The sequence below is a fragment of the Ciconia boyciana genome, chromosome 1, assembly GCF_034638445.1.
Source record: "Ciconia boyciana chromosome 1, ASM3463844v1, whole genome shotgun sequence".
In the NCBI taxonomy this organism is placed as follows: domain Eukaryota; kingdom Metazoa; phylum Chordata; class Aves; order Ciconiiformes; family Ciconiidae; genus Ciconia; species Ciconia boyciana.
In genome coordinates, this window is record NC_132934.1 from 135,217,107 (window position 1) to 135,233,717 (window position 16,611).

Sequence of the window (16,611 nt, forward strand, 5' to 3'; positions counted from 1 at the left end):
CGCCGCTCTAGCCTGCCTCCGGCGCCAGCGCCGCGGGGGTAGGGCATAGGCGGGGCGGCGGAGCGGGCGCGCGAGGTGGGAGAGCGCCGCGGGCGGGGGGCGCGCGGGGCCGCCCCGGGGCACCTGTCCCGCGGGAGCGCGCCGGGCGCCCGCGCCGCGCCCGGCTCCGCTGCCCGTGTGGGGCGGCCGGAGGGCGACTGCCCGCGCCGTGCGCTGCCTTATTCCTCTCTGGCGGGGAAGCGGCGGGTTGGGCTCGCAGGCGTTCTACCTGCGGCTCGGGGCCGGGCGGCGGTGAGGGGTGCTGCCGCGGGGCTTCGCCTTCCTTGGGGAGGTGCCGCCTCCCCCCCCGGGGGTCGGGCCGCGGGGGGCAGCGCGGCGGTTACTGGGCAGCGGGCGCAGCTCGTCTTCGCTCTCGGGCTGCTGGTTGGAGTGTCCGCCTTTAAAGAAAGGCGGGGCGGTAAGTCGCAGGCCGGCGGCTTGCGGTGGCTCGGGAGGGGGCAGCCCCCCGCCGCGCTCCTTCTCCGCTTCGCCGTGCTGCCGCCGGCCCGGCCTCCGCGTAGCGGCAGCCCTTTGATGGCCTCTTCCCGCCCCGCACCTGGCCCGCGGCGGAGCCGCCCGCCGCCGCCTTGAGGCGACGGTCCCCGGCTGCTGGGGCTGGGCAGGGCAGGGCAGAGGGAGCCCCGCTCCTGGGCTGGGCAGCGCCTTACTTGCAGCGCAGCACGTTCGGGGAGGAGCGCTCCGAAATCCCTACTGAAGGCAGCAACCTCCTGTTGATAAGACGAAACGGAGTAGTTCTTGCTCCTTTCTGCTTGTGCTGATTTCCAGTTCCCAGCAAAATGTTTGCTTCCAGTATTCTCTTTTCGCTTTCCCTCCCCTAACGTTTCCGTCTCCTTTTACAAGTGACTTCCCAAACCACCTGACGTTCTTTGTTTCTATTGCAAGTAAACGTTGTGTTTCCTTGAGCTGCTGGGAAATCGCTGTTCTTGCTTGAAATCACGGCGAGCTTTTCATTTTGGTTCCTGTAAGCAAGTTGATAGGGTTTAAGAGTTTTGAAGTGGCACATATTCAAGATTTATACCTGTTGAATTAATTTCTCCCTCCCTCCCCTTCTTTTTCTGGAAGTAGCTTTGAAAATGGCTTAGGTGATTATGAAATGTTAATGTTGACAACTACATTAACTGATTTATGAAGGAAGAGTCTGAAACAGAGGAGGTAGGCTCCAAATCTTAAAATCTATGCTAGTAAAAAAAAGTTACATGTTAAAATTAAATAGTAGGAACAAGTTAATTCCTGATGATCCTTTTCTCCCGATTTAAATACTTTTGATGGTTGTGGTCTTCCTTTTGTCTATATGGACAAAGAAATAATAGTTTATTAATTCCTATTATCAATCATAAGAGCATTGATAACAGGCATTGTTACATTCTTGAACTCTGCCTCCTGAAGATCCAGGCCTTATTTATCTTATTTCAGTATAGTAAGAAGAAGAGCTACAATGTTTGTCTACTAGCTACTGCTTACTACCAGCGTTTGAAGAACCATAGTGCTTTGGTTTATCCTGAACGCTGTTAGATCTTGTCCTGGTGCATGTTGTTTTGAACGAATTAGATACTTCGGTAAGGAAAGATTTTTCTTGACCCTAGAGTTTTTGCTCTGTGGTGAGCCATGCTGTCATAGTTCAAAAATTATTCCAGTAATTAGCCTCCACAGCTGCCTGAATGTCAAGTGAATGCAGTTATGGATGAGATACACACAACATCATCCTGTTTCAGATGGGGTGGAGAAATGGTGGCAAAATCTATGCTTGTGTGAAAGCCAGGTGAAGTGGGAGAATTGCAGGGACAACATCAACAGCAGTCGGTGAGAACAGCAGATTATAGCAACAAGAAGGGTGATGAGGAATTTTTAATTAGGATAGTAATTATCAGAATTTTGGGGGGGGGGGGACTGTCTCCTCACCATCCGTTTTAATAGTTCTGGATCCCTTACCATTCATAGTTGTACACAGTGCAAGGTGGCATAGATATATTAGCATCTCTTAGATTACCCTCCCCCCATCATATGATTTGCCTAGTATTATATTTGAATTTCTTAGTTCATAGCTGGTCCTTTTTTTCAGTTTTAATTATGCAGGTTTCTTATAAACATCAACATTTTCAAGAGGGGGAGTTTCTGTATCTGAATAGCCATTGTTGCTTATGCTAGAAATATTGTAGAGCACTGTGAAATATTATGTTGTATCTAATTGAGGCTTCAGCACCAAAATATGCATTAACTATCATGTTCATGTCTTCAGGATATAGCGTTTGTGAGTACTCATAGTTGCAGTTCCTTCTTGTGAGGGATCGTTTATTTCATGGTCTAGACAGGGAAGCAGAGACTCTGATAAGTTGGCCACGTTGAGGGCCGCATGCTATAGCTCTCAGAGCTACTCTGTCCGGGGTTGCCGTTCTGAATTCATGATGCTAACATGTGTCATAACATCACGTTTCTCTAAATCTGAAACTTTAAACAAATACAATGTTGTTTTCTAGAGCAGCGTGAACTTTTATTTGCATCATAGTCCAGAGATGCTAGGTTATTCTTTTTCTGATTTTTTTTTTTTTTTTCTCTCACAGTAATTACCTGGAGAGGGAGAATGGGTAGGCATGTGAAGAAAGTACTCTGGGCTCCTGAGCAGTAGTGTACTGTAGTATAAATATGGACATTTTGCTTCAGTTTTTCTTTTCTGGTCTCATGTTCTGTTGATCTGTAGGATATTGTAAGACTTCAGGTAAAATACTTGATACACTGTGAGTTGGACAAGCGAAAGCTGCTGAAAAATGGAGTGGATGGTATACTGATTTTAATAGATATTGGAAGCTGCAGTCACTACTTTTGAAGGTAAAGCTACTGGGTGGAGAATGTGAATGTTCTGGCTAATGTAGCAATGAACAGTCTTTGAGCTAACTTCTCAAAGATTAATTTCTTTAATTTAGAAAGAATCCAGGGTGAGATTCATCTTGCCTAACTTGTGGTTCTAAAAGTTAGCTGGCTTTCCTGTGACAGGAGAGGAATAGGCCAGGTGAACTGTGCCTCTCTTTGGCATCTCCACAGGGCAGTGTATCAAAATGGTATTCTGTTTTTCCACTTACTGCAGAGTAGACTTAGGTGCTCAGCTTACATATTTGTGTATAAGCTGGGAGAGAAGAATCCTACTCCCAGATTCCAAACTGGTGATTTTGTTTTGTGTTTCTGAAGGTCGCTTCAGCTTAGATTCTTTGCATACTGAGGCTGTGTTCGTCCCTGGCATGCATTTGCATTCATCAGATGAACATCTTTGTCATTTTAGATTTCCAGCTCGAGATCAGTGTGCTTGTGCTGATTTTCCGATGAAGTACATCCTGGTAACTGGTGGTGTCATCTCAGGCATTGGCAAAGGGATCATTGCAAGCAGCATTGGCACCATACTGAAATCATGTGGTCTACGTGTCACTGCAATCAAAATTGATCCTTACATAAACATAGATGCTGGAACCTTTTCACCATATGAACATGGTACGAAGGGCAGTGCTGTTCCTTTTGCGTAAATATTTGTATTCACAGTAATGTGGTGGGTTTTTTGGTTTGCGCTTTTTTGTTGTTGTTGAAAAACAATAGTATGGTAGCTATTAGTCATTTTATAATCTATTTGGCAATGCAAGTTTGTTCCTTACTATGTGTTCTCAAGGGCACTGTCTGCTCTAAGTAAAGAGAGGAGAAGCCTGTTTGGTGAAGATGCTTTTATGAGTACACACTTCCTTCCTATAAAGTACCACTTTATTGGAAAATCCTAGCTCTAGGCCTTGTTCAGTCAATGCTATCTTCAGTTCAACTTGAATAAATAAAAAAAAAAGGAATAGTACTACAAAACTTTTTTGAAACAACTCCTTGACAGTTACTTGTGAATGCTGTTACCTGGATGTCAGTTGTCAGTGCCTCTAGTGTGTCCTCATGAAAGTTAGGTTAAGTTCCCATTTTAGACAATGAAGATCTAGTCAGAACCATCAGTGAAGCTTAGAGACTCAACTAGTGATATCATTTTAAAATAGATGCTTAGCTTGGTTGGTTCTTTAGGCTACGTTGGTTGTATTGACTACATTGCTGATGAGCTACAAGACAGTCTGACATGCATTTATGATTTTGAATGTTCCTTCAGCTGTCTGTCTTGTTACTTGTACGTTTATTGAAAACAATGGTTTTCAAAGTTTCAAAGTACCTTCAGCCAATAGACATTTCTAATTCTTTTTATTTGTCAGATTTTGTCTGCTTACTTTTAGTCTAGACCAAAATTTTTGGAACTGGAGATAAATGTGTTTATCTCCTGAACTGAAAAAAGACCACTTTGCTTTTTAAGTGGAGGAGGAGCGCACAGCACATCAAGCCTCTCTCAGAAAGCCAAATTTAACTAATCCAGTAGTCATGCACTTTCAGAAGCACATCTGGTGCTACTTAGGTGGTTGACTGGGGAACTTATGCCATTGCAGGTGGTAAGACTCCTGCAACGACTTGAGATTGTGAGGATGTGTTCCTCCCCTGGGTCAGGTACAGGGGAGAGGGGATACTATGGCATGTAATTCCCACATGATTTCCTCCCCCACCCCTCCTTTCGCTTAAGTGTTTCTTACTGCTTGTGAAGAAACACTGGCTTGCTGGGTAGTAAGTAGAAATTCACATAAGCCAGAATGGCAAGCCTCTTTTGTTAACGTTCTGGCAGAAATATGGTTGAGTCAAAGGATTTTAATTTGATGATTTCCAGTTAACTAAAGAGGTTTTTTTAATAATGTGGTTTTTTATTCTTCCAAGGCCTGCTTATGAGAAATGTTGGTTCCACTCTGTCTGTTGGCTTAAATGATAATTTAGTACAGAGGAGGTACTCAGTGTCTCAAGGGATCAGGCATAGATCTTCCACTCTGTTGTACACATTGTGGTGTTTTTGTTAAACCGTTGACTGGAGTGTTGTGTCTTGGTGGGATATATATTTCCGTAGTCCACACTATACCTTCAGGGGGATTGCTTCTTTTTTTTTCTTGTGCATTAGTCCCGTAACTTGTTTAGCTGTTGATTCATTGGGTCATGGCAAAATATTCTATGTTTTTTCTGAAGAGTTTTCCAGCCTTACCTCGAGATCTAGCAACTTCAGTTCCTTCAGAAGTTGACTAGATTCAGAATTTAGAGGCTCTTTAGAGGTCTAAGAAAAGTCTGAATCTGAAGGATATTTTCATTAGATTTTTCAGGGTCAGAAATAACCCTCGCTGTGGACATAGTGAACCAAATACACAAGATTAAACAACTGAAGAAGACACAGTGATCACGTTTGAAGAAGCATTTATGTTCATCATAACTTTACTCCTGATCCAAGCCTTAATCATCAAGATCCAAACAACACAAATTTGTAGTGAAACACTTTGAACATGTGTCATAATTCATGCTTATAAAAGCACAGTTTTTGGCTGCTATGTGTAAATTAATGTTTTGTTTGTTGCTGATTTATGATTTCTGGAGATTTTTTTCTTCCAATCAAGGATTGCAGCATGCTGTTGGAATGCTGATTAAAGATTTTTAATTCACTTAAATATTTTGGCAATATAACTTAAATTTATTTGTAAAACTATATGTGACTGAGGGATGGGCATGCGATGTAAAAGTGATGACTTGGATATTAAGTCACACAGAATGACAAAGATTGAGTTGCAGCATGTGCTTTATTGATACATCATTGTGATATGTCATTTAAAAAACAAGTTCTTCAATTTTAAGATAAGTTTGTGGTATTCCTGCTGTCTGTTTAATAATTTCTGATTATTTTGTTGCTTTTCTGTCTGTTTTCACTTTCTTTTTTCAGGTGAAGTTTTTGTATTGAATGATGGTGGTGAAGTTGACTTAGATTTGGGAAATTATGAGAGATTTTTGGACATCAATCTCTATAAAGATAACAACATCACCACTGGAAAGATATATCAGCATGTCATTAATAAAGAAAGACATGGTGATTACCTGGGAAAAACCGTTCAAGGTGATATTTTTAATTCTGTGGGATAGTAGTCTATTCAGTCTTCACAAAAAAGTGATCAGCTACAACAACCTGCTCCTTGCTGCATCATCTTATTCCTTTCCCCTTCCCAAGAGATACGGGCATATTCCTGTAATGTTGGGCTTCTGGGTTCAAGGAAAAGAGGAATAGACAAAGGAGCTACTAGTTTCCTTTTGACTTTCTGCTCATTTTCCCCCTTTTGCATGCAAAAACTGGTATATGGGCCTAAAATAAGATACGCTTGCCTTGTTTGGCTTTGTCTTGTAGTTGTTCCGCACATCACTGATGCTGTTCAGGAATGGGTAATGAATCAGGCAAAAGTTCCGGTGGATGATGACAGAAAAGAGCCACAAATTTGCGTAATTGAGGCAAGTATGGAACCTTTTAGGATATATATCCGCAGTGAACACAAAGAACTAGCTTGCTTTCTCTTTGCTACTTACTGTAAAAAGGTCAGACTGAAGTTTTATGGAGAGCAGCAATGCAAAGACATGTTTTATATTCTTTTATTTGTTCTGAGAGTGATAGGCATGGTCTTATCCCTACAGCTTCTGTTTACTTGACTAAATCCCTTCTAGAATAGTGCTGAAACTGAGTTGCTTAGGAGTTTATTAATTTATAAAATTAAAGCAGCCAGTTACTGTAATGTGAAGTATCTATTCCAAGATACAGACATTTGACTGAAGCTTTATACTGTTAATAGTATTGAGAAAACTTGAGTAATACCTGAAATCTCCTATGGTCAATGGGACAGCCTATAACTTTCTAGCTTTCCATATGGCTTCAAATGTCCATCTTGTTGCTCGTGGTCATGTTTAAAGGAATATATTTAAACACTGTATAAGTTAGTTTCCCACTTTCTGGTGTTATTTTTAAGATCTTTGGAGGCAACTTTGTTAATCACTTAAACTGTTGATGTTCTGCACAATGAAAAGAATAAGTTTTACCCATCCTTAGTAGGGCATTGAGACAACTGGAGGAAAGGCAGTCAGTAATTGCTAGTATTACTGTTACAGCAGAAAATACAGAAAAAGATTATACCTGAGAATTTGACAGAAGAATATATCATAGATTTAATGCCAGAAGCAACCACCGTAATCAATAGTGTTATAAACTTTGTGACCCACGTCACAGAATTGCTCAGTATTTCTTAAGCAGAAGAATCTCCCTTGATTAAAATATACTTATTGGTATAGCTATAGATCTTTTTTATGATGTGCACAGTGAGAGTCAAACATTTAATTTAAAACAAATGTAAAAACAGCAAATACAGAAGTTGCGGAAGAACATTAATAAGCGATGGGCTTGTCAGTTCTTTAACTTCAGACTTAATTTTCGGTTTCTTCTATGTAAGGGTTGGTTTTTATTTTTGTTATAGATCCAGCCTGATAAAAATATTTTTTTTCAGGACTTTAAGGATAATTATAATGTTTTTCTATGGCAAAATCCTGAAGAAGTTAGACTGAATATGTGTGTCACATACAAATGTAGTTGTCAGAAGTTTTTCTGGTACTAGGTGAACACAAATATGCAATTCTGTCAAAACCCACTTGGTGGCACAGAAAGATCGTTCTGAAATACAACTACTTCATTAAGACTTATGTGCTAAATACTGCTTTATTCAGCACTTAGTCTACTACAGCTCTTTGTGTCTTCAAAAGACATCTAATTTCTGTCTTTATAAATAAGTTTTGTCATGGACTTAGTCTTGGGTTTTCGTTTGGTGATAAATAAAGTCTTTTATAATGTGAAATATTATTTCATGTTGTCCATATGGCATTTATTGATGTTGGAAAGCTATGATAATGCTGCTACGTGTCTGTATCTTGTTGGTCACAACTGGTCATTAATCTGACAGACAGGAAAATAAAGTTTTTCTGTACAAAAACCTTCACATCAGCTTAACTATTGATTAATTTTTCACCACTTTGAAGGCAGTGTGAAAGCACATATTATTCAGTAGCACCACACATCTTCCCATGGGAGGCTTATGTATTTGGTGTAAAGTGAATGTAACAAAACTGGAAAATTGTTTTATGTTTTCCACAGGGAACAAAATGCGCAGAATAGATGAGGTTTCTTTGCAGAGTATGCCTGCAAATTTCAATTGTCGGGTTTTTTTAAGATAAAAATTTCAGAAAACTTGTTGAATAGGTAAGAGGTAGACTTTTTTTTTCTTTTATTTTTGCTTTCTGCCACTCTGACCTATCCAAACTTTCTTTTTCAGCTGGGTGGAACCATTGGAGATATTGAAGGAATGCCGTTTGTTGAAGCATTTAGACAGTTTCAGTTCAAAGCAAAAAGAGAGAACTTCTGTAATATCCATGTTAGTCTAGTACCACAGGTAAGTTATTAAAATTAATAAAATAGATTTTACTCTGTATTGGGCTTTATATTTGTTTACTTCTCTCATTAACCCTTTCATGCTGGAGGGTTTTAGAGACAGAGATATGAAACCCAGCCACATTGGGGTGAATAAAGGCCTTGATAATTACTGTATTGATGTGAGAATCTGTTTTAATGTTCTAAGTTACAAAAACCCCCCCTTATCAACACTTAATTTATCTAGAAGGCTCAATATAGTTGTGCTTTGCTGGTACATGCTGGTACATTATGAACAGAGCAAGAAAGGCACTCAGACTCTCTAAGGTATCGTGTACAATCCTATTTGTTAGAGCTAACACTATAAGGAGAGAATGGTATAAATGACCTTACGTCCCTCTAGGTGGTAGGAACCCCAGGTGGTGTAGCATTGAATGGCCCTGATGTGCAGCATGCTGGGCAGACCACGTCCGTAGAAGAGATTCTTTCCTTTTGGTCATTTGAGCTAGTAGATAATTTTCTTACAAGGAAACAACTGTATAGTTTTTACTGTCAAACAGAATGGATGTTCTCAGGAGAACTTCTTGCCATGTCCCTAGATAAAGGCAAGGCCATGCAGGTGATGTAGTTGCAGGTGCTGAGTGGGAGCTGCCTGCAGGCTCCTCTTTCCTAAAGATATTAATTACCAGTCTTTACCCAGGTGGATGGGCCACCTTTACTTAACCCGGAAAAGGAATGTGTATAATTTTATATATGTTCAATAAATAGAATGAGCTGGCTGAGTTTGTCCTGCAGCCAAGGGATTTGTGCAGCACAGCACAGGCCTGGGCATCCTCAGGTGAACTCTAATGTGGATCGTGAGCTCCTCGATGTGCGATGGTCTACCAGTCAAGACCACTACAACTTTTTGTACAGAGCTAAAAGTACTTTTCCATTAGAACTCTAAATTTTACTTCACAAATAGGTTTTCTTATTGTTTTAAGAGATAAGGATTCACTGGGGAGGTTTTGGTAGGCGAAGGTTGGTAATGATGATATGATTGCACCTTGTACAGGTAAAAAGAGCATTATTAACCACTGCAGCTATGGATTAGAGGATTGATCAGCAATTGGTAGGATTGATTCTGTGTATTTGAGAACAGAATTATTTATGACATCTGATTATTTCCAAGGACAGTCACTGAAGGCTTTGTGCTGTGTTGGACATTCTCCATTTATTAACAAAATCCAACTTTTGGAATATTATTCTTCTTCTACCTGAGTCAATTATATTGAAACTTTTTATCTGAAAGAAAAAAACAAAATAAACCTGACCTAAATTAGGGCCATGTGGTTTCAGCCACAGAATTTCTTATATAAGTAATAACAGTGGTGCCATTTCTGTTTCTGGCATATCGTGGCTCTGTTTGGATACGTTTGCTTCCTGCAAGTATTATTACTTGCAATGACTTTTCTCTTTTAACCTGTAACTGCTCTGTTAGTAGATGTTAGTTGCTATTTGAGTTTTCAAAATATGTCTTTCCAGCCTAACGCCACTGGTGAACAGAAGACAAAACCAACACAGAACAGTGTTCGAGCGCTGAGGGGTCTAGGCTTGTCTCCAGATTTGGTGAGTCAATAAATACAGATTTTTATTTATAGGTCATCCTGAAGTGTCCTTGCATAACCTGTGTTCAAAGAATAAGCCTTAGTCTCCCATGAGAGACAAGAATTTTAGAAAAAATGCAACATATATGCTGCACTGCTTCACTAAAGCCACAGGAAATCAAATTACTCAAATTGACTTTAAGTTAACTTAATTCAACTAACTCTTTGCAATATCTTGGGACTTATAGCTATGTTCTTCTTCTGAAAGGATCTTTGCAGAAAAATCATTCTGCATTGCTAAAAATAATCTAAAGTCTTGGTTCAGTTTGTGGGAAGACCTAGAATGCTTCTGGCTTCTAACATTCTTTCTCAAATTTCTTTTTATGCATGATTAAGAAGAAGCAATCCTACCTTTGAAGTACAGTCTTTAAAAATATTCCTGTTTGGAAATATAAAATGTGTGGGTGAATCTTCAAAGTAAGGTTCCCCAATTTCTTTCATAGAATCATAGAATAGTTTGGGTTGGAAGGGACCTTTAAAGGTCACCTAGTCCAACCCCCCCACAATGATCAGGGACATCTTTGACTAGATCAGGTTGCTCAGAGCCCTCAACCTGACCTTGAATGTTTCCAAGGTTGGGGCATCTACCACCTCTCTGGGCAACCTGTTCCAGGGTTTCACCACATTCATTGTAAAAAATTGCTTCCTTATATCTAGTCTGAATCTACCCTCTTTTAGTTTAAAACCATTACCACTTGTCCTATTGCAACAAGCCCTACTAAAAAGTCTGTCCCCATCTGTCTTATAAGCCCACTTTAAGTATTGAAAGGCCGCAATGAGGTCTCCCTGGAGCCTTCTCCTCTCCAGGCTGAACAACCCCAACTCTCTCAGCTTGTCCTCATAGGAGAGGTGCTTCATCCCTCAGATCATTTTTGTGGCCCTCCTCTGGACCCGCTCCAACAGGTCTGTGTCTTTCTTGTGTTGAGGGCTCCAGAGCTGGACGCAGCACTGCAGGTGGGGTCTCACCAGAGCAGAGCAGAGGGGCAGAATCACCTCCCTCGACCTGCTGGCCACACTGCTTTTGATGCAGCCCAGGATACAGTTGGCTTTCTGGGCTGTGAGTGCACATTGCTGGCTCATGTCTGGCTTTTCATCCCCCAGTACCCCCGAGTCCTTCTCTGCAGGGCTGCTCTGAATCCCTTCTTGCACCACATAGTATAGTGAACCTAAAGCCAGCAACTTTCACCTCATGCCAGTTGGCAAATGATGACAAATGCTCAACTCCTTCCATTCTTTCTCCCCAGTGCTCTAGTAACGAGTATGTGCTTATTCCCTGGATGCAGTGTTTGCCTCCCTGGCACTTTTCCTTGGGAGCAGAGAGGAGACATAAGTGGATTTCAGGCTCCCTGTTGTGATACCTGCCATTGGAGACGTTAATGTGCTTGGTCAAGTGTTGATAGCACTGAAGCCAGGGCAGCACAGCTTCAAATGCCTGTACAACCCCAGTTCAAACTTATGCTCCTGTCTTCCTGAGCTGCAGCTGGTGCAGCTGAAGACACGCTCTGTTTCTTGGTCTGCTTCAGGAACAGAAAAGGACAATTTTACTCTTTCATGTGAGGCTGCTTGTTAAGTCAAAGGATATTTTTCATACTTGATTCTGGAAGTTGTTGAGCACTTTCCATTCCCATAAAGTCTACTGGGAGAAAAAGCTTCCTAGCCCCTCTCAGAAATGAGAGTAGTGAGAATAGTCACTGCTTCTGTATAATATTTATATCCTCAAAAAGGAAAAATGATGCTTAAAAGGATAGTAACACAACTAAATTTTGTGTTGTGCTTCTTTCTGATTTTTTTTTTGAACCCTTGTATTTTACATTTATCAAAAAGCATGTTTATAACTATAAAACCGATGGCTTTATAAATAGGCTATGTGAAGGATGTGTTAGGTAGCTTCAAGTTGTTGTGACCTGGGAACTGTAATCAACTTGTGGAGGGAAAGACTTTTATTAATGCAGTGCTGCTCTATATTCCAAGCTTCAGGGCCTAAATTTCAAAATCTCTCTTGAGGTGCTAATTGCATATGGAAAGTTGCATGTGATTTTTGAAGGCCTTTCAAAAATAATTTTGGAGGCCTTTCAAAAATAAATGTGAAGATAATTGCCAGTGCGCGACTTCCCCACCCCTTCCCCCCCCAATTAATTTTTAAAAGCCTGTTAAGTATGTGTGTGTAATAAAAGGAAAACAGACTAATCTAGTCATTTTCTCACATTTTGAGTTCTTGCCTGGGGCAGTTCTGGGACTGCCAGAAGTGCAGTACTTTTTTTTTAAACTGCTGCTGTTGACCACTAAAGCATAGAGAGATTACACTCTGAGCAAAGCCTCTTGGTGCTATTGTAAAGTTGCTTGGGCACTGCTTCAAGAAAATCTTTAAATGGTTGTTCTCTTGGGCAGGGGCCTAAGGCCAAGACAGCACATGGGGAAGCTCCTAGAACAGCAATCAGGAGGGCTTCCTTCATAAGCTGTGCTGCTGGGCTGCCTGACCTAAACTTGGCTAGCCCTGTTCTTAATACCTGCTGCCTTGCTGTCTGGTCCCAGGCTTCCCTGAGGTGGCATGCTGGGCCAGTCTCAGCTGTGTATGTGCAGGAGCCTTTATGTTCTCCATGGGGTGTTCTGAGTGCTTAATGAATACGCTATATCTGCAGATTTAATCGACTCTGTTACAGCATTTTGAAAACTGATTATATGCTTGTCAGTGCTGCCCTATTCAATTGAATTGTTCCTCATCTTCTTTGTATTATGTTTCTTTGAGATGCATCTCCACCACTGTTATTGTAGTTTTGTATTTTCATGCCGATTCTGATGTTTTTGATTTCTGTGACTCCATTAACTTTAAATTTGTCTCAGCAAGATGGATGATAGATTTCAAAGTGGATCTAATCATGTGCCCATACTATCAAGGTGTATGGATTATGTCTTCAAACAGTACCCAATTTTTAAGTATAAATTGTGCTCAATTGAATAGAATGTACAAATTGTTTCATAATTCTTTTTTGATTATTAGAATGTGCACTACTTTTCCCTTATACTTGGCATTGCTTTCCTGTTTCTAGAATTTCTTGCAAGGGTAGGGGAAGTTAATTAGACTTCATCAATATCAGTGTAGCTAAGCTGCATTCTAGCAAGGTGATCAAAGATCAGCTACAGGTTTCTGAGTAAAAAAAGGGCTTAATGCGTTAAGTAGTTGCATTTGCTAGAAAGATGGGGAAAATAATGACTGTTGTGGTTTTAACCCCAGCCAGCAACTAAGCACCACACAGCTGTTTGCTTACTCCCCCCTAGTGGGATGGGGGAGAGAATTGGGAGAGTAAAAGTGAGAAAACTCACGGGTTGAGATGAAGACGGTTTGATAGGTAAAGCAAAAGCCGTGCACACAAGCAAAGCAAAGCAAGGAATTCATTCACTCCTTCCCATTGGCAGGCAGGGGTTCAGCCATCTCCAGGAAAGCAGGGCTCCGTCATGTGTAATGGTTACTTGGGAAGATAAACGTCATCACTCCGAATGTCCCCCTCTTCCTTCTTCTTCCCCCTGCTGTATATGCTGAGCATGACATCATATGGTATGGAATAGCCCTTTGGTCAGCTGGGGTCAGCTGTCCCCGCTGTGTCCCCTCCCAGCTCCGTGTGCACCCCCAGCCTACTCGCTGGTGGGGTGGGGTGAGAAGCAGAAAAGGCCTTGGCTCTGTATAAGCACTGCTCAGCAGTAACTAAAACATCCCTGTGTTATCCACGCTGTTTTCAGCACAAATCCAAAGCATAGCCTCATACTAGCTACTATGAAGAAAACAAACTCTATCCCAGCCAAAACCAGCACAATGACTTAATCGTTTAACAGGATCATGCTACTTTCTGTTACACTTCCAGTATTCAAAATAACTTAAGGCAGTAGTAGACTAAGTAATCAATACGCACGTTGAGAGAGCAGTTCTGCATTTCGAGTTGGTTGCCTGAAGTTACATAATGCAAAAAAACCCCTTCCAACAAACACCAAAACACATGCTTATTTTCTTTCTTGGTAAAAATTGTCGATATTTTCTAAAATTCCCAAGTTTTACATGAATCAGCAAAATAATAGCAGAATAATTGCACCAGGAAAAAACCCACAAAATTATGAAACAGTTTTCTCATCTTCAACCTCCTTCTTTTTATCATGATGTGCAAATTAAGAATTATGAAAAGATGCTGAAGTACTGAAATATAGTAGAAAACATGCATATAAGCTAAGCATTATTGCTCTAAATTTAGCTGATAAGATCACAATATTTCTTTTGATTCATCATATTATTCATACTGACAGAGCTGTTAGACTTTAGGTAAAGAGTGTTACAATAGTAGCTACAAGAAAGGAGAACATGAGGAAGCAGTATTACAGAGAATGCCAAAGAAAGATTAAAGTATGGGCAGGTGACAGATTTACTTCTGCCTTCCTAGCACATATTTGTGTGTGGTGATATATCGTAGAACTCCAAAAGAGGGGAAGAGGAAAAAAAAGGCACATTTGTTTGTGCTGTGCTTCCAAAGGAGATTAATTTCTTCATGAACAGTATTGAGGATCTTCTGTTAGTTTGCCTAGTAAATATTTAAGATTTTTCCTTCTGTTATGATAGATTGTCTGCAGAAGTGCAAAACCTATAGAAATGGCAGTGAAGGAAAAGATTTCCATGTTTTGCCATGTGGAGCCTGAGCAGGTCAGTAGTTTAATATTTTATTCATCATTACTTAAATATGTGGGAAAGCATACAAATATTTCTGTGCATTTCTGTTTTCAGCTTCAGACTGTTTCATTAATATGTAAGTGTTTCTACAATTTTTATCTTGCTGTCATGTATACTATAGCACTTTTAAAATATTGGGAGTTTATAGGTTAAATTTTATGTCAAACAGTCATTAAGAATTTAAATGCATGTTGTGTAAAAAGTTAATAAAAGGAATAGATTTTGAGTGCACGGTTAATTGCTATACATAGTTGTGAAGACTGTGCAGTTTCAAGCTATGGTTGGTTATTGTCCATAAATCATCTCGGGTGGTTATAATAACGGATGAACAAAGTGCGGTTAAAGCTAGGGGGTTTGCTTGTGTCCTGTTGTGGTTTAAGGCCAGTTGGCCACTAAGGACCACACAACTGCTCACTCACCCTCCACCCCCCTGCCTCGGTGGGATGGGGAAGAGAATGGGGGAAAAGAAACAAACGAAAACAAACAAAAACCCCGTGGGTTGAGATAAAGACAGTTTAATAGGACAGCAAAGGAAGAGGAAAATAATAATAGTAATAATGATAAAAGAATGTACAAAACAAGTGATGCACAATGCAATTGCTCACCACCCACTGACCGATGCCCAGCCTGTCCCTGAGCAGCGATCGCTGCCCCCCGGCCAACTCCCCCCAGCTTATATACTGAGCATGACGCTGTATGGTATGGAATAGCCCTTTGGCCAGTTGGGGTCAGCTGTCCTGGCTGTGCCCCCTCCCAGCTTCTTGTGCACTGGCAGAGCATGGGAAGCTGAAAAGCCCTTGACCAGTGTAAGCACTGCTTAGCAACAACTAAAACATCAGTGTGTTATCAACATTATTCTCATCCTAAATCCAAACCATAGCACTATACCAGCTACTAGGAAGAAAATTAACTCTATCCCAGCCGAAACCAGCACAGTATCCACCCCTTATTCTATACCATTTACGTTATGCCCAGGTTCTACAATTTCCAATACATTCAATTAATTTAATCCCCATTAATTTGAAGGATTTCAAAATCCTTCAGAAATGCCTTTGTCGATCTTCTCCAGCCAGGGAGAGACAACTGGGAGTTCAATCAAACAAAAATGGTGTGTGTTTTTCTGGCAGTATCAGGCCATGTGTAAGCATGTACATACTGAGATTGCAATTGCAGTTATTACACCAGTCTAACTGGACCAAGCGTCCCATGTGTAACTGAACTTCCCTAGGAGGTCCCTAACAGGGAGGAAGCTGTCTTCATGGCACTGTTTTTTTTTCCACAGTTCTGCCTTTTAGGGTAGAAGGTCAATAGTGGTACCAGTCACAGCTTTCATGACAAGCTGAGTATATGATCCCGGGCAGAGTGCTGCACTCTTCTTGCACTGTTCTGGCTAGCTCAGATGTCTGTCTGCAGCACTCCATTGTGTAATATAGGTGTGTCCCTGGCAGTTAGACCCAGTGGACTGAACTGGGGTGCTGCTAGGTGCCGTACTGTGTTGCAGCCTTTTTTTTTTTTTTTTTTCCCTTTTCATAGCTGCATTCATCAGAATTCTGCAAAGCCATTCTTTAGTCCCCTGTGTGTCTTGAAATCAATGAACCACTTCTGGATTTCAGAAGACACTGGCTACATGTCTATATATTCCCTAGAATGATCATGGATTTCTTGTGAACTGAAGGATTAGATGCATCATCAGTCTTCTTCCTGGAGCTATGTGCAATGCCAGCAGAGAAGAAGCTACAGTTTATTTGTGTCTAGAACCATGGTTTACAATCTCAAGGAGCTCAATCTTTTCAGTCTACCTGTCCCATTTATTTGCTGTCGTAGAATCACAGAATAGTTGAGATTGGAAGGGAGGTCATCTGGTCCAACCCCCCTGCTCAAGC

General features: G+C 41.0%; 1 protein-coding gene across 8 annotated transcripts in view; it reads left to right on the top strand.

Moving 5' to 3' along the window:
- Window positions 1-2: 2 nt before the first annotated feature.
- Window positions 3-16,611, top strand: part of CTPS2 (CTP synthase 2) — an 89,884-nt gene continuing 73,275 nt past the window's right edge. For 3 of the 8 annotated variants that reach the window (XR_012040049.1, XM_072849286.1, XM_072849319.1), the window contains exons 1-7: window positions 1,237-2,883; window positions 3,332-3,537; window positions 5,864-6,034; window positions 6,320-6,420; window positions 8,280-8,396; window positions 9,899-9,982; window positions 14,621-14,701. Coding sequence is in view for 6 of the 8 variants with exons in the window: in XM_072849286.1 (XP_072705387.1) it covers window positions 3,372-3,537; window positions 5,864-6,034; window positions 6,320-6,420; window positions 8,280-8,396; window positions 9,899-9,982; window positions 14,621-14,701 (720 nt within the window). In the remaining 2 variants the exon portion in view is untranslated. The other 5 variants (XM_072849297.1, XM_072849293.1, XM_072849303.1 and 2 more) reach the window with 5 other exon arrangements.